At 40.3% G+C, this 22,086-nt stretch overlaps 1 protein-coding gene across 1 annotated transcript; it reads left to right on the forward strand.

Moving 5' to 3' along the window:
- Positions 1-172: 172 nt before the first annotated feature.
- Positions 173-16,772, forward strand: LOC306858951 (uncharacterized protein). The gene is made up of 10 exons (XM_079399765.1): positions 173-860; positions 13,659-13,694; positions 13,797-13,886; positions 13,970-14,084; positions 14,658-14,801; positions 14,922-14,981; positions 15,869-15,908; positions 16,300-16,365; positions 16,462-16,514; positions 16,590-16,772. The coding sequence occupies exons 3-8, from the start codon at positions 13,797-13,799 to the stop codon at positions 16,361-16,363; spliced, it is 513 nt and encodes a 170-aa protein (XP_079255891.1). The 5' UTR covers positions 173-860; positions 13,659-13,694; the 3' UTR covers positions 16,364-16,365; positions 16,462-16,514; positions 16,590-16,772.
- The last annotated feature ends 5,314 nt before the right edge of the window (positions 16,773-22,086 follow it).

Genomic DNA, 22,086 nt, shown 5'->3' on the forward strand with positions numbered 1-22,086 from the left:
AATTTTACTTGCAATTAAAGATGGTTTGTGTTGCAAAAGCAGAGCAGTTTCACAATGTTCAAGTTGGGTGTAGTATAGTTGGGTGTAGTCAAGTTGGGTTCAAGTCCGGGGTAAGTATACAGCACGCTGCTAACACTCCCACCACCTCTACTCCGTGTGTTTCTCTGTACAGACCCTGTGCACCCAGGACGCGATCTTCACAGATGTCTTTCACTCTGGCGCCGGGACGTCACGGACCCTGGGTGCAACAACAGCAGCGGAAGACGCGAGCCAAGCCCTGGGGGACAACGTCGCCGCCTCCGGTCTTCGAGATCTCCACCCGGAACCGCTTCACTCCCCTCCGCGAGACGGAACGCGACGCTGTGATCGTCAGAAGCTCCATCGTCCGGCACGTCCGTGCTACGCTAGCTGAAGGTAAAGTGCACACACACTGTTTCCCCGGTGCTCGTGTTCTCAATGTTTCTGCGCAGATACCCACGATCCTGAAGGGCGATGACAGCATCGGGGCTGTCATGCTGCACGTGGGGACTAACGACATCAAGCTGCGGCAGACGGAGACACTGAAGAGGGACTACAGGAGCCTGATCGAGACGGTACGCAGCACATCGCCCGCGGCGAAGATCATCGTGTCAGGACCACTTCTGATGTATCGGCGAGGACACGAAAGGTTCAGTAGACTGTTTGCTTTAAACGAATGGTTATTGTCATGGTGTAAAGAACAGAAACTGCTCTTTGTAAATAATTGGAATCTTTTCTGGGAGCGTCCTAGGGTTTTCCGTGCTGATGGCCTGCACCCCAGCAGAGTCGGAGCGGAACTCCTGTCAGACAACATCACCAGAACGCTACGCTCCATTAGACTAGTAAGCCAACTCTCAAATGACTTTTGTTCTACCCACTTAAGGCGAGACACTACAGGTGAATAGGGTAAATTTTGTAACTAGCAGAGATCACCATGAAACTTTCCCAGTTGATTACCTAGATTAAGATGAGAAAAAAATGTATTACAAAGTTTCTGTAATTTTATGTTTAAATATGCAAATTAGGCATTATCTAATTAAATATGCGCTAATTTGCATATATTTTAAAAAAACGAAATCTCAGAATTGGATAAAGCCAGGTTCAAAATAAAAAATGTATTTTCGCCATGTTTTTTGGAATAAAATGTTATATAAATCAGGCTAGGAATACTATATTTAAAAATCCCTCTGTAATTGTCTTCATAATATAACTAGGTACAAGACTGGAAAGTTTGGTGTAGGTGCTACTGAAGTGGAGATTTCAGACTTGGAGTATGAGAGAAAAGTCATTTTGAGAAAACGGGCTTTAAAGATTTATATTGTAAAAATCCACACATTTTTATATGAAAACATTGCTAACAAGCAAAACAACTGGCCAAGTAATTGTTTATAACAATGTAGACCATGAACAATGACAACTGAATAAAACAACATTGCCAAATAAGACCTTCAACTAACCACAGAGAACCACAAATACAGACACAAACTTATCATCAGAACTGCAACTCTAGTCATCTATGTCCATCGGAACACAAAGTTCACCCATGAGGGTTGAAAGCCTGGCTCTCCATGCCTGCACCATATGTAGGCCCCTCACCCCTCTCTTGCTGATGCCTTTTCAGCTTTTTAGCTGTGCTCAGTCTTTCTGCAACGTTTTACACTCTCAGACCGGATGGATTCGGCTTTTGTGATCCTCAGCATGTCGGTTTCCCTGATGGTGGTGACGGTAACGACAGTGCTTTCCAGCCAAAGCTTATCCATAATGGCAAGCATGGCAGAGGCCCCCTCATTAAAAGTTGAAATGGCCATACTTGCAGCTGCCTCAACTCTACTCTTACCTACAAACACTGTTTTTGGACAGCGGGCCCAAATGACGGAGTTGAGGCACTCATTCGCATTTTGAGTGCCACCATGCTGCATGCGCTGCAGCAGGCTGTCACTTGACATGCGGTGGTATACAGGTATCAGCTTCTGGCCCACCTCCCGAGACAAAAAGTTTCCTGCATGGAGCCTGTGGCTCTCTGGAGTTTCTCCATTTTCCTCCGCTCTCCTATACCAACACCAGGACAGGTAGCACCTGGTGTGCAAGGGGACTTCGTCACAGGACATGCTATGGAGGAGACCAGCCCAGATCTCATTTTTCATTTTCTCTATGGAACCCTGGTTATTTAAAATTGCCCCCCTGTAATAATTTTGTAATGTTTTACATTTTTTGGCCGTTAATTTTCCCAGACCCTTCCCCCCCAATTTGCGTTCAGCACTTAATTTTCGTAGTGCTGTGCCCATACGCTTATGGGCATGGTTGATGCATTCTAATTTTACTACCTCATGCCCAGGGTATGGGTTGAGGGATACCACCTCCCTGAATGCAGCACTGTCCCCATCTGACAGCATCTGAATGTATCTCAGCTGGTGGCGACTCACAGACCTGGCCCACATCCTCTTCGCTGCCTCCTGCTCCATAGCCTTGCTTGAGCCCCTAAAATTTTGTGCACAGTCATGCGTTTCTCTCCAGCTGTCAATTTCCTCATCTGTAATCTTTCCCTCATGCCTGGCAGCTTCTTTAAGGGCACAAGCATGGAAATAGGAGGATAGAACCTCAAAGTCGATCACCAGTCCCGTAAAAATATCGATGCACACCCCGATCCCATAGTGTGATGTGAACCCTCTTTTCTGCCAAGTGCCATCAAAAGACACACTGATATTTATCACCGCATCTGCATCCTCTCTCAGCAACTCTGCCACATCTGCATCAATATCTGCATAAGCCTGCCTGACCTGCTCCCTGGTCCTGTGAAGTGACTCAAGACCTCTCTCAATTTCTGCCGCTAAAATGAAATGTGTATTGTATCAATAACTGTTCATTTGTTTTGTTTTTATAGATACAGCACACAGAAATCTGTACTGTAAAAGTAAAACTGACCACCACAACATAATGAATGAGATGGCACTTTATTCTATTCTTATAAATTTTATAAATAAATAAATATTTCATCCATACAAAACAAATATTGTTAAAGTAATGTTATAATATGTTACAAGGTGGTAACAGCCACACGTATTGGGCTATTTCTGACATTAGAAATTCTAAACCTCCCATCGACAGCTTACGTTCAGATGCGCTTCCCGAGGGCATTTCACTGGGTAATCCATCACTAATTTGCCTTTTCCCCCTTGCAAGTGACAACTGCTGTACTCTTTTCGATGATTGACGCAAAGTCATTTTCATTAATTCACTCAAAAGATCCCGCGGAAAGCTTAACCAAACAAGGAAGCGTCAAAGCATACCATGTCATGTGATGATTCTGAACGAATCGCGTTGTCAGAAATTGTCTTCAGCCAATGAGATTGCGCATTTAGAGTTAAATCCCCTCTTTTACTTTCACGATTGGTTGCTGATAAAAAGGAAATGACCATATTTGGATCCGACAGCATTGTACAGAAGAGAGAGAGCTTTCCAGCAGTATACGTGATGACTGGGTACAGGCAGAGATCGCAGAGCAGCATGTTGATTTAGAACGCCAACTTTTGTTGAATTTATGAGAAATCTACAGATGCAAACAGACAAAGTGTAGTAAAATAAAGACCTAAATGTGTATTTCGGACTTTTTTTCACCACAAGTCTAAAAGAAGACATGTTATTGAAGACAAATATCCAAAAATCTCAAAATTGACCAATAAAAAAAAAAACTATGTTTTTGCCTGCCGTGTCTCGCCTTAAATGATAGAAGTACCCGCGTTGTCCAATCTATACAGACTGTGTCTGTTCCCCGATTAGCGAGGTCAAAATATAAATTTAATGCAGGATCTAGAAAAAATCTGATCGTGATTAAACCAGAAAAACACAAAATAAATGAACAAAAACAATTTTTGAAGCTTGGGCTCCTAAATATTAGATCACTCGCACCCAAAGCAGTTATTGTAAATGAAATGATCACAGATAATAATTTTTATGTACTCTGCCTGACTGAAACCTGGCTGAAACCAAATTAATATTTTGGTCTAAATGAGTCTACTACACCAAGCTACTGTTATAAACACGAGCCCCGTCAGACTGGTCGTGGCGGCGGTGTGGCAACAATATATAGTGATATTCTCAATGTTACTCAGAAAACAGGATACAGGAGGTTTAACTCATTCGAAATACTTCTGCTTAATGTCACACTGTTAGATATGCAAAAGAAATCTCTCTTAGCTCTTGCTCTGGCTACGGTGTACAGGTCCTTCTCAAAAAATTAGCATATTGTGATAAAGTTCATTATTTTCTGTAATGTACTGATAAACATTAGACTTTCATATATTTTAGATTCATTACAACACAACTGAAGTTGTTCAAGCCTTTTATTGTTTTAATATTGATGATTTTGGCATACAGCTCATGAAAACCCAAAATTCCTATCTCAAAAGAAATCCGACCAATAAAAGAAAAGTGTTTTTAATACAAAAAAAAAAGTCAACCTTCAAATAATTATGTTCAGTTATGCACTCAATACTTGGTCGGGAATCCTTTTGCAGAAATGACTGCTTCAATGCGGCGTGGCATGGAGGCAATCAGCCTGTGGCACTGCTGAGGTGTTATGGAGGCCCAGGATGCTTCGATAGCGGCCTTAAGCTCATCCAGAGTGTTGGGTCTTGCGTCTCTCAACTTTCTCTTCACAATATCCCACAGATTCTCTATGGGGTTCAGGTCAGGAGAGTTGGCAGGCCAATTGAGCACAGTAATACCATGGTCAGTAAACCATTTACCAGTGGTTTTGGCACTGTGAGCAGGTGCCAGGTCGTGCTGAAAAATGAAATCTTCATCTCCATAAAGCTTTTCAGCAGATGGAAGCATGAAGTGCTCCAAAATCTCCTGATAGCTAGCTGCATTGACCCTGCCCTTGATAAAACACAGTGGACCAACACCCAGCAGCTGACATGGCACCCCAGACCATCACTGACTGTGGGTACTTGACACTGGACTTCAGGCATTTTGGCATTTCCCTCTCCCCAGTCTTCCTCCAGACTCTGGCACCTTGATTTCCGAATGACATGCAAAATTTGCTTTCATCCGAAAAAAGTACTTTGGACCACTGAGCAACAGTCCAGTGCTGCTTCTCTGTAGCCCAGGTCAGGCGCTTCTGCCGCTGTTTCTGGTTCAAAAGTGGCTTGACCTGGGGAATGCGGCACCTGTAGCCCATTTCCTGCACACGCCTGTACACGGTGGCTCTGGATGTTTCTACTCCAGACTCAGTCCACTGCTTCCGCAGGTCCCCCAAGGTCTGGAATCGGTCCTTCTCCACAATCTTCCTCAGGGTCCGGTCACCTCTTCTCGTTGTGCTGCGTTTTCTGCCACACTTTTTCCTTCCCACAGACTTCCCACTGAGGTGCCTTGATACAGCACTCTGGGAACAGCCTATTCGTTCAGAAATTTCTTTCTGTGTCTTACCCTCTTGCTTGAGGGTGTCAATGATGGCCTTCTGTACAGCAGTCAGGTCGGCAGTCTTACCCATGATTGCGGTTTTGAGTAATGAACCAGGCTGGGAGTTTTTAAAAGCCTCAGGAATCTTTTGCAGGTGTTTAGAGTTAATTAGTTGATTCAGATGATTAGGTTAATAGCTCGTTTAGAGAACCTTTTCATGATATGCTAATTTTTTGAGAAGGACCTGTATAGACCGCCAGGGCCATATACAGATTTCCTAAAAGAATTTGCAGATTTCCTCTCAGATCTATTGGTTAGTGTTGATAAACTGCTAATTGTCGGAGATTTTAACATTCACGTTGATAATACAAATGATGTGCTAGGACTTGCGTTTACTGACCTAATAAACTCTTTTGGAGTCAAGCAAAACGTCAGCGGGCCCACTCATCGTTTTAATCATACGCTAGATTTAATTATATCGCATGGAATTGATCTTACCGATATAGATATCGTACCTCAAAGTGATGATGTTACTGATCATTTCCTTGTATCGTGCATGCTGCGTATTACTGATATTAATTATATGGCTCCGCGTTATCGTCCGGGCAGAACTATTGTTCCAGCCACCAAAGACAGATTCACAAATAACCTGCCTGATTTATCTCAACTGCTCTGTGTACCCATAAATACACATGAACTAGAAGAAATAACTAGCAACATGAGCACTATCTTCTCTAATACATTAGAAGCTGTTGCCCCCCTAAAATTTAAAAAGGTTAGAGAAAACCGTACTGTGCCATGGTACAACAGTTATACCCATTCTCTCAAGAAAGAAACTCGTAATGTTGAGCGCAAATGGAGAAAAACTAACTTGGAAGTTTTTAGAACTGCGTGGAAAAACAGTATGTCCAGCTATAGATAGGCTCTAAAAGCTGCCAGGGTAGAGCATATCCGCAAACTCATAGATAATAACCAAAACAATCCAAGGTTTTTATTTAGCACAGTGGCTAGATTAACAAATAAACAGACGCCACCCGATCTAAATATTCCCTCACAGTTTAATAGTAATGGCTTTATGAATTTCTTTACTGATAAAATAGATAACATCAGAAATACAATAACAAATGTAAATTCTACTGCGTCTAGTATTTTAGCTTCATTCATCGCACCCAAAGAAAAACTGCAGTGCTTTACAACTACAGGACAGGAAGAGCTAAATAAACTTATTAGTGCATCTAAACCAACAACGTGTTTATTAGATCCTATACTCACTAAACTACTGAAAGAGTTGTTACCTGTAGCAGAAGAACCGCTTCTCAATATTATTAACTCATCGTTAACTTTAGGTCACGTCCCAAAACCATTCAAGCTGGTGATTAAGCCTCTTATTAAGAAACCACAACTGAATTCTAATGAACTGGCAAATTACAGACCCATTTCAAATCTTCCGTTTATGTCAAAAAATTTTGAAAAAGTTGTGTCTGCTCAATTGCGCTCCTTCTTGTAAAAAAATGATCTCAATGAAGAATTTCAGTCAGGTTTCAGGCCTAACCATAGTACAGAAACTGCACTTGTTAAAATTACAAATGACTTCTTGCTTCAGACCAAGGCTGCATCTCATTGCTAGTATTACTTGACCTTAGTGCTGCGTTCGACGCTATAGACCATGATATACTCATAGATCGACTACAAAACCATATTGGTATTCAAGGGCAGGCTTTAAGGTGGTTTAAATCATACCTGTCCGATCGCTACCACTTTGTTCATTTAAATGGAGAGTCATCACAATTATCACAAGTAAAGTATGGAGTACCACAAGGATCAGTCCTAGGTCCTCTTCTATTCTCAATATACATGCTGCCTCTTGGTAATATTATTAGAAAATACGGGATTAGTTTTCATTGTTATGCTGATGATACTCAACTATATATCTCAACAAAACCAGATGAAACTTCTAAACCATCTAAGGTAATAGATTGTGTAAAAAATGTAAAAGATTGGATGACCAATAATTTCCTCCTATTAAATTAGCGGACACACACACACATATATATATATATATATATACATATATACATATATATATATACATATATATATATATAGCTAATTTTCAAACTAGAATACATTTAGTTTTTTGTAGTCCATGAAAAAAAGTTCAAAAAGTCCAAAAAATGATTCTCTTACAAAACAAGATTCTTGAGACAATCATCACCATTATAAAAAAGTTAAAATTGCAGTTTCGCCATTGTTCTGTTCATCTCAGTAAATGAATGGTGGATGAAACACCCTTGATACCACCACCAGAATATCTGATATTAAATGTCAAACCAGCATAACAGTTCCACAGACACTAAAATTTACTTTTCCAGTAGGAAAGAGCATTAAGGTATAACATTCTGACTTTTACTAGTAAGAAAGCCATTTTTAGATATCTGAAATTATATTGATATCAGAAATGACAGATGTAACATGTTGAAATTAGTGCTGTCAAAATTAGCGTGTTAACGCAGGCGATAATTTTTTTCAGTTTAACACATAAAAATTATTTAACGCCGTTAACGCAGGGGCGGAGCCTAGGGTTGGCCACCCCACTCATAACTGCTACTTCTGTTTTTTTGGGGGGGGTTTTCTTGACAAGAAGTGCATTTATTCAGTCGCAGAGCATCTTTTCGAGCACATCAAACCGGAGGAGACGTTTCAGACGCGCGCTCCAGCTTCACTTCAGCGCCAGGCGCAAGTCAAACGAGCGTGGAAACAGTAGCCTACTGTGCTCGGAGTGCGTGCTCTTCAATTGCACGCGCAAAGGCGCCGGCGGACACTGTACCTTGTATGATTTCATATCAAAGTGCAAAAAACTACATGCATGATGTCGTGACTCGTGGTAAGTTAAGGGTTGGTGTTCTTGGTGTGGTCGAGAGTAGCACCTGGGCAGAGATACCTCCTCTAGTCCACTCAAATTCTTCTCCCATTCGTACCATGATGTAAGCAGATCCTTAGGCAACTGTGGGTCGTCCCAGTCACGCTTCTTGTCCCACAGGCACTGTACCAGAATCTTAGCCCGGGTGGTGTAAGGGATAAGATAGCCAAGAGGATCATATTGGCACACTAGCACTCGGTAGATCTGATGCATCTTTACTGGGGAAGAGTGTCTGGCTCGATGCTTATAACGGAGAGTGTCAGACTGACAATGCCACTGCAGTCCAAACATAGACTCGTGGACGTCTTGTTGACCTTGACTGAGCCAGAGGTCACAGGTACTGGATCTGGATTAAGTGGGGAGATGAGCAATCACAGACTGACAATTGCTGGCCCACTGCAGAACCTTGAAGCCTCCAGTGGCTAGAAGTGCTTGAAGTCGATCAACTAGGTTTTTAGCCTCTTGGGGGAAGTGAAGACTGTGCTGGCAATAATTGCCAACAAAACATTATACTCAGTTACCTCTCTGAATTGGTCTCCCAGCTGACTGTGGTCCATCACGTGTCTCTGCAGGGCATACGCAGCACAGCATGGATTGCACGTGGTGCCAAAAGGGGAGCACCTGCCACTGGTACACATCAGAACGGTCTGCATACAAGATGCCTTTTGTCATCCTCACAAGACACGAGTTCTCCTTGGGTTCAGTCTCAGCACTGGTATTCACAGCTCGCTCATTCAGGGCATGCAATATAAGCAGGTGTTTCCTGTTGCAGGTCTTACACAGAGCCTTCAGCGTGCATCTGGATGCATGATGATTGCGGCCACACCGCCAACACCTGTTGTTCTTGCGGATCCATGCCTTTCTGTTCTTTAGACAGCTCCCTGAAGTTGGGGCATCCATTAAGAAAGTGACTAGAATTGTCACAATAAGGACAGTAGGCACGTGACTTCTCTCTGTACCTGACCAAGCTGGGCCTGGACTCTGGAGCGGGTGCTCTGCATTCACTGTCAGCAGTGGGCTTCAAAGCACCCAGCAAGATGCTTGTAGATCTGCCTGGAGGCTTGGTGTCATGACAACCTTCTCTTTTCCTGGTAGGTAAGGGTGGAGCATACATGACTGATTTTGCGGTGTCATCTTGGTCCTGATGCTCGTACTCTGACCAGTTAGCAAAGTTGAGAAGGGTAGGAACTCTGATCCTAGACGGGTGGACGTATCTCTTAAAGCTGATCTGGAGCTCATGGTGAAGCTTGCCTTGGAGCCTGGACACATGTGAACCACATTCTAATTCAGCTGCTCCTTCTGAACCCAACTGCTCCAACATACTCACTAATGAGCGCACTCGAAGAGCGAAGAGCGAGAATGCCTTCACATCACCTGGCCCAGATGATCAGTCAGAATCTGATACTTGAAGCGCTCACTCGCATCTGCTGGTAGAAGGCTGAGTAGATGTATGACCTCTGAAGTGGTGCGTGATGACCCTCAGCAGCATGTGGCATCCTAGGTGAAATTGTAAGGTCCTCCATCTGTCTCGTCAGCTGCTCAAACTGGGCAGCTCGGGGTGGAGGAACTTCATCATCATACACTGCAGAACTTCTCCGACTACAGACGGATGGTGGCACATGAGTGCGAGGGGCTGGTACTGGTGTCACTGTTCGACGAGCAGTCTCAAAGCTGGTGCTAAACTTCTGGATCTTCCTGCTTCAGCAAAGCATTCTCTGCCTTGAGCCCTTGCAGCGTAGACAGGATCTCTGGTAGAATGTGGCTGCAAAGCTCATTGTTGTCCCTCTTCATCTCGAACCACATAGACTTTATATCAGACAACTGCTGGACTTGAAGGTAGTGCTCCCCAGGCTCTGGTGACACGTCTCAAAAGTGGCTCTGGCCATACATCTCGGACAATGAGAATCCGAAACAAGGACTGATGGGAAGTTGTCCTTCTCCACTTCACAGTTACAGAGCGAAAGGAGAGTTTTATAATGACAGGACACGCATTTATACAACACTTCTATTTAAAAGGAAGAACCATTCGTCATTATGCTATTTCTGCATCATTGCACATTGAGTTTCAGTTTCGGTTTTCAATCCGATCAAGGGTTTACATGCACGCTCATTCGTATTATAAAAGGAATAAACCACCCCCTTCAATCCGATTGGAATGAAAAATCGATTAAGGTGTTTAAATGAAGGCTTTTTTTTTTTTATATGAGCTGTCAATCAATTGAGACACTTTTCAGTCCGATTGAGCCGTCAATTATTTGTTTGAATGTAAACATAGCCACTGTGTTTGGTTGCTCTCTGCTTATTTGATCTACATTCCCTATGTGTTTGATTGACCCAATTCACCTGTGTCTTGTAAATTAACCTATTAAATCTTTGTTTGCCCAGTGTTTTTCTTCTATTCGTGGTCTCGTGTTAATGCTGCTGTTATCTTGGTTTGGATTATCGCTGCTTGTTTCTTGGTTTCCATTAAATTCTTCTCAACTGATCTTCAAGCCTGATGATTTCTGTATCAGTGTATAAGAAAGTGTGACAAAAATGGCTTTCTTAATAGTAACAATTGGATTCATGATATTTTTTATATTATTATTGATATCAGAGATGAACATTTCTACCAGTAGCAATTCAATTCTTGATATCAAGTATAAACATTTGCACTAGTAACCACGTGATTACTGACACTAAAATAAAGGTTTTTACTAGTAAGAACTGTATTTCTGATATGGGAAATTGAAATTTCAACTAGTAAGACATAAATTTTTGATATAAATGACTGAAGACTTTCTGCTAATAGATATAGTGAAATATTGCAAAATATGCCATTACCACATTTTCAACAAGTCCAATATTTTGGATTTAGAATGGATTCAAAAACCAAGAGGCAACGCTACACAAGGCAGTGGAAATATGCACAGAGATCACTGCATGAAAGGTGTATTGGAGAGGAGTCATCAGTTCATCCAGTAACACTTCAAGAAAGAATAAATGAAGACAATTACACTGATGAAGACATCTCAAGTGTTTCTGAATGTGTAGAAATTGGGCTCAGTGGGGAGAGCTGCAGTTCAGGACCTGACCGTGTGGCCGATGGGTCCAGTGAGGAAAACTGCAATTCAGAAACTGAGGATGAAAACAAAGTGGCCCTAACTTAACTCTCAACATTTTTACAAGAATGGGCAACAAAACACCTCATCAAGCATAATGCCCTAGATGATCTCCTGAAAGGACTTAAAACAAATGGACACCCAGAGCTCCCATCAACAGCAAGGACACTGCTGAAAACTCCAAGACTCATTAAATCAGTGGCAAAATCTGGAATGGAGTGTGTCCATTTTAATTTAAGAGAGAGCCTTCTTGAGCAGCTGCAACGCTATCCAAGAGAGATTACGGAAGGAGTTAGCACATTGGAGCTATCATTTAATATAGATGGCCTGCCTATTTTTAAAAGCAGCAAAACACATCTTTGGCCCATTCTCTGTGCCATTCATCTGCCACCCATCAGTGTCTTTCCTGTCACACTGACACTCGGTCCCACCAAACCAACAAATTAGGATTTTACTGAAGAAGCCATAAGGGACATTCAGGAACTTCTGGACAATGGTTTGGATGGAAAAGAAATAAAAATCAGACGTGTTGTGTGTGACGCACCCGCAAGAGCCATGGTAAAAAAGATCAAACAGTATTCTGGGTACTATGGGTGTGATAAATGCACACAGAAGGGCACATGGGTGGTTCGGCGCGTGACCTACCCAGAGGTTGATAACCTCACTTTGTGAAGCAACGACACGTTTCGCGCTGAAATGACTAGATGTCAAGAAAATGTGGACACTCCTTTGTCCCCCTTTCTGAGCCTCCCACTGGACATGGTAGAACAATTCCCGATTGATTACATGCACCAAGCTTGCCTGGGAGTAATGAAAAAATTAATATCAGTGTGGGTTAGAGGAGACAGGAAGGTGAGAATGTCTGCTGGGCAAATAAGCAATGTGACCCAAAGGCTGCTGTCACTTCGAAAGGTCATTCCCAGCTGTTTTGCCCGGAAACCTAGAAATCTGGAAGACATTGACAGGTGGAAGGCAACCGAACTGCGGCAGTTTGCTGTTTACACAGGAAAGATCGTGCTTAAAGGAATTCTTGCTGACCAGCTATATGATCACTTCATGGTGTTCAGTGTTGCCTTGAGTCTTCTGCTTTGCCCTACACTTGCAGTGGAACACAACAGCTACAGCAAAGAGCTGATGAAATACTTTGTTAGAAAAGCAGGAGAACTATATGGAGACCACTTCATGGTGTACAATGTACATTCAATGGTGCATCTACCAGAGGAGGCAATGGCTTTTGGCAGTCTTGATGCTTGCAGTGCATTCCCTTTTGAAAACTATCTTGGGAAGCTGAAACGACTTGTACGGTCAGGAAAGCACCCACTTACTCAAGTGGTCAAACGGCTAGAGGAGATGTCAAAATCCCCATTGTCTGTGGAGGCCTCTGAGCCCAAATTCAAAAGGCCTAATAATGGCTTCATACTTGATGAAGGAAAATGCTGTGAGGCCATTGAAGAGAGAGAAGAGTCGGATGATGGTTGCTAGATACTGCTGTGCAAGCTTTTTGAGAAAACAGAACCACTTTTCAGAGATCCATGTGACTCAAGAATACGTGGATGCTTCAAAGTGCAATAAACGCATGCTGTTATGAAGCTCATACCAGAACGGCAGCTGACAAGAAAAGCTATAATGGTGGAAAAAAGAGAAGAGACGATTTTCTTAGCAATCCTGCATGTGCACAGATAATGCCGATAAGAGTAAATCTCTCTCTCTCTCTCTTCCCCCATTCAGTTAAATTCAAATGAGTTAAGTTGGAATGATTATATAATACAGGAAATAACAAGATAATTATTAAGACCTCTCTCCCTCTCTACTCCCCTCCCCCAATTCAATTTATAGACATAACATGCAGTATTGTCAAAACATTACAATGAACAAAAAAAATTTGTATAATTCTTAATATAAAAAGGCAGCACATGGCACTGAGGAAGGGTTAATACACGAAAATGTTTTGCACTTTTTTTGCACAATTTGTGACCTCTGAATTATAAATGATATAAGCTTTTTGGGCAAAATTTGGATGAGTGCGGATCTCCTTCATCTTTATAATTCATCATATAAAATAAATAAGCAAAGAAATACACACACAACTCTCTCCCTCTCCCCGTCTTCCACATTTATCCCTCTCTCGCTTTCTCTGTCTCTCTCTATCACACACACACACACACCAAGAGACTGCCAAAGCATTAATGTTAAGATCTACTGTTAATTTACCATTTAAGGACATTCAGAGAAACCAAGGAGGATAAACAGTGAAGGTCATTAAAATCAGTTATTATAAGCAATAAGTTATTGAATAAATACACTGTGTAAATTATCTTTAGTAAATATTTACTTCTGTATATTTTTTATCTCAACAGATGGACACAAAACGTTTTGCAGTTGTGGAATTTGCTGAGGATAGTGCTGTTGAAATAATTCCAACGTCATGGTTGGAGGAAACCAAAGAGGTATTGTTTTGATTTCAATAAGTTTTCACATTCATTTACATTACTAAATCAGTTCAAGAATGGTAAATCTTTTTTTTTTTCAGGGAATGTTCTGTTACTGGACATTTACGAACACAAGGAAACTTGTAAAAAACTGCACTCTGCCAGACAAAGCGAAGTGGAGGCGATGTCCATTAAAAAAACTTTGGCTAAGAACAGGTAATGTAGTTTTTGCATTTATTTAAATGGATCTACAATTGTCATGATCTCCAGTCTCTACCTGCTCACACTCTATTATCACCTTTACCCCAGCACTCACACAAAAACTCACACATCATGTTCTTTTTAGGTCTGGTCTCGGCTAGGACTACCCAAAGTCTCAAATGTACATCTTACCTGACGTATTTACCCACAGCATTATTCTTTGCATCCTTTTTCCTGTTGTTCCTCTCCTTTTCTCCTATCTCCAAGTCTGCTGCCCCGAACCTGTACAAGAAAGAGACATCATTGCTACATTTGTCAGTCAGTGACATATTGGTGTGTTTATGGGGCTTACTCACCTTCCACAGACTGGTCATCTGCTCTCCAGCCTTGCACATCTTCCTGTTGTTGTTTATTGCAAGCTCTGCATCTGTCAATTAGCCTGTGTTTATCATTAATTCTGTGAAGTGTCTCCTGACAGCAGTATTTTAATGAGGATTGTTAAAGCAAAATCATCAAGAAAATCGCTAAACTACACTTTACATCAGTATTTAATATTTTTCCATATTTCATATTTACCATATTTTCCAGACTCTTACACTAAAGGTCTTCAGAAATGCCGGCGTGTAGTGGAGACCTCGAATGTTGAAACAGAAGACTGCTCCACAGTGAACAAAAAGAGGGCACATAAAAAGCCAACAAGATTTGTGTCGGAAATTGATTCTTCCTCAGATGGTAATTATTCAAATCACTTCAAAGAATTTTGTATACAGGAAAAGAGAAAACAGGAAAAGAGCCAACGTAATTACAAATAACAATTTGTGAACTCTATTTTGAAGCATGTTTCCATTTCAGATGATGGCAGAGTTTTACCAAAGGAGAACACAGACACGTCAAAACCTCATCCACCGAAATGTAAGTTGTTAAGTCAAGAGTCAAGAGTCACGAGTCATTCTATAATTAGGGGTACATTTGGCATTTTTTTTCTTTCTTTTTTCCACAAACTCAAACCTTATTCTATTGTGTGTGTGTGTGTGTGTGTTTCAAAAAGCATATAACAATGTATATTCCTGGTCAACTATGTTGCTGACTATGTTTGGGTCTATAGTCTATACCAGGGTTCCACAAATGTATCCCTGGAGGGCCAATCTGCTGCAGAGTTTAGCTCCAACCCTGATCAAACTCGCCTACCTGTGATTTTCTAATGATCTTGAAGACTCTGATTAGCAGCTCAGGTGTGTTTGATTAGGGTTAGAGCTAAACCCTGCAGGAGTGGGCCAGATTTGAGGATCCCTGGTCTATACCTAACATATACACCTAGAGCTACTAAGCTTATGGTACGTTTATTTTCATGAGCATAAGTTTGAGTCAAATGTTCTTGTTAAAAATTTGCTGTAATAACACTTGTGTAACAGAGCTTACTGTCAATTAACCCACTCTTGACACGGATTTGCTATTTTAAGCAATATTTCAGAAAAGAGAGAGGACATGACTTCTAGTCTTTCATCCATGTGCTTCTTGAGGACATGATATCACGCAATGCAAATTATGTGAGACTGGGTTAAACCATTCCTTTTTGAAGGGTATTTTCCTAATTTGACAGTAAACATCTTATTTTTCCACATTTAGTGGTGTGATTGGTATAAATATAATTTTGTACTAGAAAAGTATACATTGAGGCTTTATAATGATGAGAATCAAAATGATCTCACAGACATGAGATGTACCCACAATTATAGAATGGGCCACATGACTATTACGCAATGTCTCCATTTATCATCCACTCAATTTTGTATTTACAGATACATCATTCTCCAATATTCATCCTCTGGACAAGGGTTTGTATAATATACAAGTATGCTTTTATGGACAAACACATCTTCCCAAATGAATGAATGAATGAATGAATAAATCTTTCTCTCTCTCTCTCCTGGCAAAAAAAAAGGAATTTCAAGTTATCTTTCTCAACACTGTAAGTGTTTTTTTTTCTTGTTTAATTATAACCTGCGACTCATTCATTAAAGCTGAAACTATATGTGGCTTTTGATTTCCACTTTCCTGCAGAGTTTAGCTCCAACCTTGATTAAACTCACCTTCCTTCAATTATCAATTAATTTCAATAATTAAATTTATTCAATTAATCAACATTGATTAGCTTAATCAGGTGTGCTAGATCAGGGTTGGAGCTAAACTCTGCAGAAGAATGGCCCTTGAAAACCAGTTTGGAAATTAGTCTGTTTATATTTGTGCAGCAGAGGAATCGCTGCTGGAGTCCCAAGCATATCACGGCCCCTTGAAGGTATTTTTCTAAAGTTCTATTCTAAAATTCAGAATATTATATTTATTGTAATTATTAATAATTCTAGTTAGAGTGAAATTTTGTTTTATGCCACAGTTGCTTCACAGCTCCTCATAGAAGAGCCCCATGTTCTGACTCCGCAACAAAGAGTAAGTCAAGTTTAGATTTTTTACACTACAATAATACTGCACATTCAAGGAGCATTATGCAATATTGCTCCACAGGCTATTGCACAAAAGTCTTACAAAAGCTACAAGAGATCGTCGAGAACCAGCAAGACATCTTGGCTATGCAGAGACGGTTACTGGCTGCAGTAGCTGTGACAGTGACAGAGGAAGATGGGGAATTCCTGGAAAATGGGCCATTCCAAACAGTGGATGAACTGCAGATCCTTGACAGGGAATTGGAAAACAAAGAAAAAAAAAAGCCAAGATTGTAATACTTATGTAAGACACTTAACTGCACCTACATTTACTAGTGGGGGGTACATGGAAAAAAAATGTGGCCCATGATAATAGCGCCATTTACAACCTGGTGCAAATAGTAGTGACCTTGGTAAAAAAGAATAGATGCCATTTACATAACAAGGGGGTGAAAACTTTTTAAATTTATTTTTTTTGTGCTCTGGGAGACGAAACCCGCTCAAAACAAACCCGCCTTTGAGCCCGAAAAGTCAGAGTCAGACCTGGGTGAAATCGGAAACCGGTGTGATGTTCCACAGCGTTAATGTACACACTCTTACATAATGCATGTGTGAGTGGTGTCTAAAACAAATAAAGAAATATACATCATGAAATACATTTGCAGTAAACGCACAATAAGAAATAAGCGGATTAAACAGAGCGCCATCTAACTGACCGAATATGAGGGTTAGGGGAGAGCGGGGTAAGTTGTCACTGTTCATAACGCCAACACTAGAGGCTCAAAAATCAAATAGCCACTTTGTGTGACGACAACTTCTATAGACAACTTCCTGTTCACATGTGGTCAAGATCGCTCTAATCTGAGATTAGCACAATTTTCTTATTTTTCTGCTTAAAAAGTAAAAAAATTGGACTTAATTTTATGCAGTACAACTTTAGGTATGAATGTTCAAAATTATTTTGCACAAAATAGAGGAGACAATAACGTGTCAATTTATGACATTCCTGGGATTGTGGCGCGTTTGACTTCATGCAGCACTTAGCAGACCGATCGGCGGCTGACTTGAAGCAGTGCATGCCGGTTAGAAAATTTGTCCGACTTGAAGCGACGCCGACGCTACGTCACTGTCACGTGTGGCATCAAAGTACCGCGAGAGTGTTTCGAGAGCAGCCGGCTCACTCAGCCGGCGCAGTTTCTCCAGAGCGACTGCAGGAGCGCTGATGACGACACAGCTGTTTCACGATTGGCCAAATTCACCACATGACAACAATGACGTGTGTTTCTAACGTCTTCAAATCCAATACAGTTCACAAATCTGTTTTTAGAGCAGTAAAAGCTTTTTTACTGTAGTCGCAATGTTATATTGAGTCACGTTTATCATAAAACACTGATGAAAGCATACATACCCCCACTTTATTAGTATTTAAATAGTTTACGTTGAACTTTATTCTTGAACAGATGGCACTGTATTAAGCAGTATATAAAAAGTGTTTCTGTTGCTCATGAAAAAGTTTCTGAAACGTCTCTGTATTTGACAAATATTGCATTTTATTCACTTCATCTTTGATAGAGTATGCAAACACCACGTGAGTGTCTCTAACGGGAGCAGAAAGTGTCCAGCTTGACACATCCGTTTTCAACTGACTGTTTGACTGCAAGCGGCTACTCTCGTTGATCGCCGTCTGTAGCCGTGCTTCAAGTCGAATGCACCTATTGCCTATCCTCTGGCTGCAACCCCCTTGAACATTCAGGCTGGCTTTAGGGTGGCTGGGGTTCAACCTTACAACAGAGATGTATTTCTGGAAACCGAGTTTGCACCATCCTACGTCACAGATTGCACTGACAGTGTGAGAGACACTAGAGGAGAAAAATAAAATCAGACCTACTGTTCTCTTTGCACATACAGGTGCATCTAAAAAAAATTAGAATATTGTGAAGTTCATTTTTTCTTGTTAGTTATTTCAAAAAGTGAAACTTTCATATATTTTAAGATTCCTTACATGTAAAGTAAAACATTTTTTTTTTTTAATTATTTTAATTTTGATGATTAGAGCTTACAGCTTATGAAAGTCAAAAATCAGTATCTCAAAATATTAGAATATTTACATTTGAGTTTCAATTAATGACCATCTCTAGAGTATAAATTCCAGGTATCTCTTGTTCTTTGAAACCACAATAATGGAGAAGACTGCTGACTTGGCAATGATCCAGAAAACGAACATTGACACCCTCCACAAAGAGGGTAAGTCACAGAGGGTCATTACTGAAAGGTGTAGCTGTTTACAGAGTGCTGTATCAAAGCATATTAAATGCAAAGTTGACTGGAAGGAAGAATTTGTGTAGGAAAAGGTGCACACGCAACAGGGATGACCGCAAGCTTGAGAATACAGTCAAGCAAAGCTGATTCAAACACTTGAGAGAGCTTCACAAGGAGTGGACTGAAGCTGGAGTCAGTGCATCAAGAGTCACCACGCTCAGACGTCTTCAGGAAAAGGGCTACCAAGCCACTTCTGAACCAGAAACAACATCAGAAGCGTCTTACCTGGGCTGTGGAGAAAAAGAACTGGACTGTTGCTCAGTGGTCCAAAGTCCTCTTTCCAGATGAAAGTAAATTTTGCATTTAATTTGGAAATCAAGGTCTCAGAGTCTGGAGGAAGAGTGGAGAGGCACAGAATCCATGTTGCTTGAAGTCCAGTGTGAAGTTTCCACAGTCAGTGATGATTTGGGCTGCCATGTCATCTGCTGGTGTTGGTTCACTGTGTTTTCTGAAGTCCATAGTCAACGTAGCCATCTACCAGGAGATTTTAGAGCACTTCATGCTTTCTTCTGCTGAGAAGCTTTATGGAGATGCTGATTTCATTTTCCAGCAGGACTTGGCACCTGCCCACACTGCCAAAGGTACCAAAAGCTGGTTCAATGACCATGGTGTTACTGTGCTTGATTGGCCAGCAAACTCGCCTGACCTGAACCCTGTAGAGAATCTATAAGGTATTGTCAAGAGGAAGAGGAGAGACACCAGACCCAACAATGCAGATGACCTGAAGGCCGCTATCAAAGCAACCTGGGCTTCCATACCACCTCAGCAGTGCCACAAACTGATCAACTCCATGCCACACCGAATTGAGGCAGTAATTAAAGCAAAAGGAGCCCCTACCAAGTATTGAGTACATGTACAGTACATGAACATACTTTCCAGAAGGCCAACAATTCACTAAAAATGTTTTTTTTTTTGGTCTTATGAAGTATTCTAATTTGTTGAGAAAGTGAATTGGTGGGTTTTTGTTAAATGTGAACCTAAATCATCACAATTAAAAGAACCAAAGACTTAAACTACTTCAGTCTGTGTGCATTGAATTTAATACACGAGTTTCACAATTTAAGTTGAATTACTGAAATAAATGAATTTTTCCACAACATTCTAATTTATTGAGATGCACCTGTATGTGTAAATATTTCTAGCTATTAGTAAAATAGAACAAATTCTCCAACTCACACATTCTTTGAAGTTTGTGGTAATCAAGAAGAGCTTGTTTCAGATATATTAGTCTTCGAATGCAGTATATACTTATTATTAAAAAAAAAAAAAAAAAAAACTGCTTAAATGTCCTAATTGATGTATGGCCTAATCCTGGCTTAATCAAAGACCTGTCTGTGAAACCAGGGCAAGTATCTTTTTGTTTGTTTACAAAATGTTGCGCAAAGTTGCATCAAATGAAGTCTTGGGTGCCTACAGCCTTAAAGGGAAAAAAGGCAAACTACCCTTCCAACACATGAAGATATGTAACATAATCATAGGCAAGTTATCAGTCATTTTTTAATGGTTATTAATAGCCAATTTTTTGCACTTTGGGAAATTGTTCTGGTCCCAATGTACATTATTTTAAATAATACCATACCTCAAATAGCTACAATGTTTACAAAATAGTATTCCTACTTCTAGGGGCAATGCAGAAGTTGTACAAATCTCTAAAGGACAGTGAGATCGAAGACCTCATTTCAATGGTCCTAAAATTTGCCCCACACAGGCATTTAAAATGGTAAGCAATCGTGTCAGTTTTGTTTTAATTTTCAATGTACCTCATGCAAAATCATTATTTTTGACATGGTTTATAGGCTGATATTAGTTTTAATAAGGTTTGTAACTTTACAGCGACATCTAGTGATGAGTGGCCTAAAATCTAAATTTTTAACTTAGAAAGTATAATTACTAGATAGATACACACACACACAAACGGTTGTTCTTTGCACTGTATGTGTTTTTCTGTGTGGGTGTCAGACAAGCAATGTGCAAACTTATGTGAGAGTTACTTTGGTATAGAAGCCCCAAACGTCAGTCAGTCAGTCAGTCATAATTAACTAACTAACTGACGGAGCTGCGTTTAAGGCACAAAATTCTCTCAGTCCACTTCATCAGATGATGATACAGATTATTAATATTTCTCATGTGGCCCAAACACAGAGAATTACGAGAAGAAAAAAAGTCAGTATTGTTTTTGAAAGTCGGTATTTAAGCTGCTATAACTTCTCATTGATGACTGCAATGTTTTTGGAAAAGTTAAAGACCGTCTAGCCTAATTAAAATGATTGAAAAGCTCATTGCACAAATATTTTCTATGAGAAGCAAACTAATAGCCTAGTTTATTATCTTCACTGCGCATCACTTATGCGGTGATGCGCAATTAAATTATTGCAGGGCAAATTAATTGTAGTAATAAATTCACATCTTAAGGCTTGCAGGTGACTTTAGTAGTTTCATATATAATGGTATCATTTTTATTTTTTCAAAGTAAAACTAGGGCAAGTTAAAAACAATGTATTTAGTTATTGTTGTAGTAACTGCCTTGCAAAAAAATAAAAAAATAAAATTCCTAGCCAGTATAAAAAAAATTAATAATTATGGCTGCTAAATTTTGTTAACTCACCGGCCATCGGCACACAATCCTTAACTGCACCTACAGTCAATTTTTTAGGTCTATAATTTCTATCTGACTCATGTCTTTTTTTCCCCTTTGTTTTTGATTTGCAGCTGATGGTGAAGTGAAGACGTTGGAGAAGTTGTTTACAGTTTCATGTTCACCGTACACATTTTCATACCTATTGATGTCAATTCTATTTGATGTTTGTTGTTTAAAATGTTCATATCTCATTTCAGAGATTGAGATCGTTTCTTTAAATGCAAGTTATATTTATTTTTTTAAATATTTAATTCATGGTTCATAAAATTCTCATAGTTTATTGTTCACAAAACATGTAGAAGAAGTGGCTTGTTGACTGATTATTTATGTACAGGCATCAGAATATAGAGGTTATGAGAACGTTCTGGGAACCTTCAGAGAACTTTCTGGGAACCTTCTAGGAACGATCCATATTGGTCAGCCAGGAAAGTTTTCTTAACGTAAATAGAACATTCCCTTAAGGTTAGGGGAACGTTCTGGGAAATTTATGGGAACGTTCTCAAAACGTTCCCGAAACGTTCCGAGTAGGTTCCCGGAACGTTCCCCTAACCTTAAGGGAACGTTCTATTTACGTTAAGAAAACTTTCCTGGCTAACCAATAGGGAACGTTCTGGGAACCAAA

The sequence above is a fragment of the Barbus barbus genome (assembly GCF_936440315.1).
Source record: "Barbus barbus genome assembly, chromosome: 39".
Lineage (NCBI taxonomy): Eukaryota > Metazoa > Chordata > Actinopteri > Cypriniformes > Cyprinidae > Barbus > Barbus barbus.

What these genes read in the sequence shown, in the direction of transcription:
- LOC306858951 (XM_079399765.1), top strand. Translation starts at nt 13,797, where the DNA reads ATGGACACAAAACGTTTTGCAGTTGTGGAATTTGCTGAGGATAGTGCT. An exon ending in GGTTGGAGGAAACCAAAGAG is followed by an intron (nt 13,887 to 13,969) that starts GTATTGTTTTGA and finishes TTTTTTTTTCAG; the next exon opens with GGAATGTTCTGTTACTGGAC. An exon ending in AAAACTTTGGCTAAGAACAG is followed by an intron (nt 14,085 to 14,657) that starts GTAATGTAGTTT and finishes CATATTTTCCAG; the next exon opens with ACTCTTACACTAAAGGTCTT.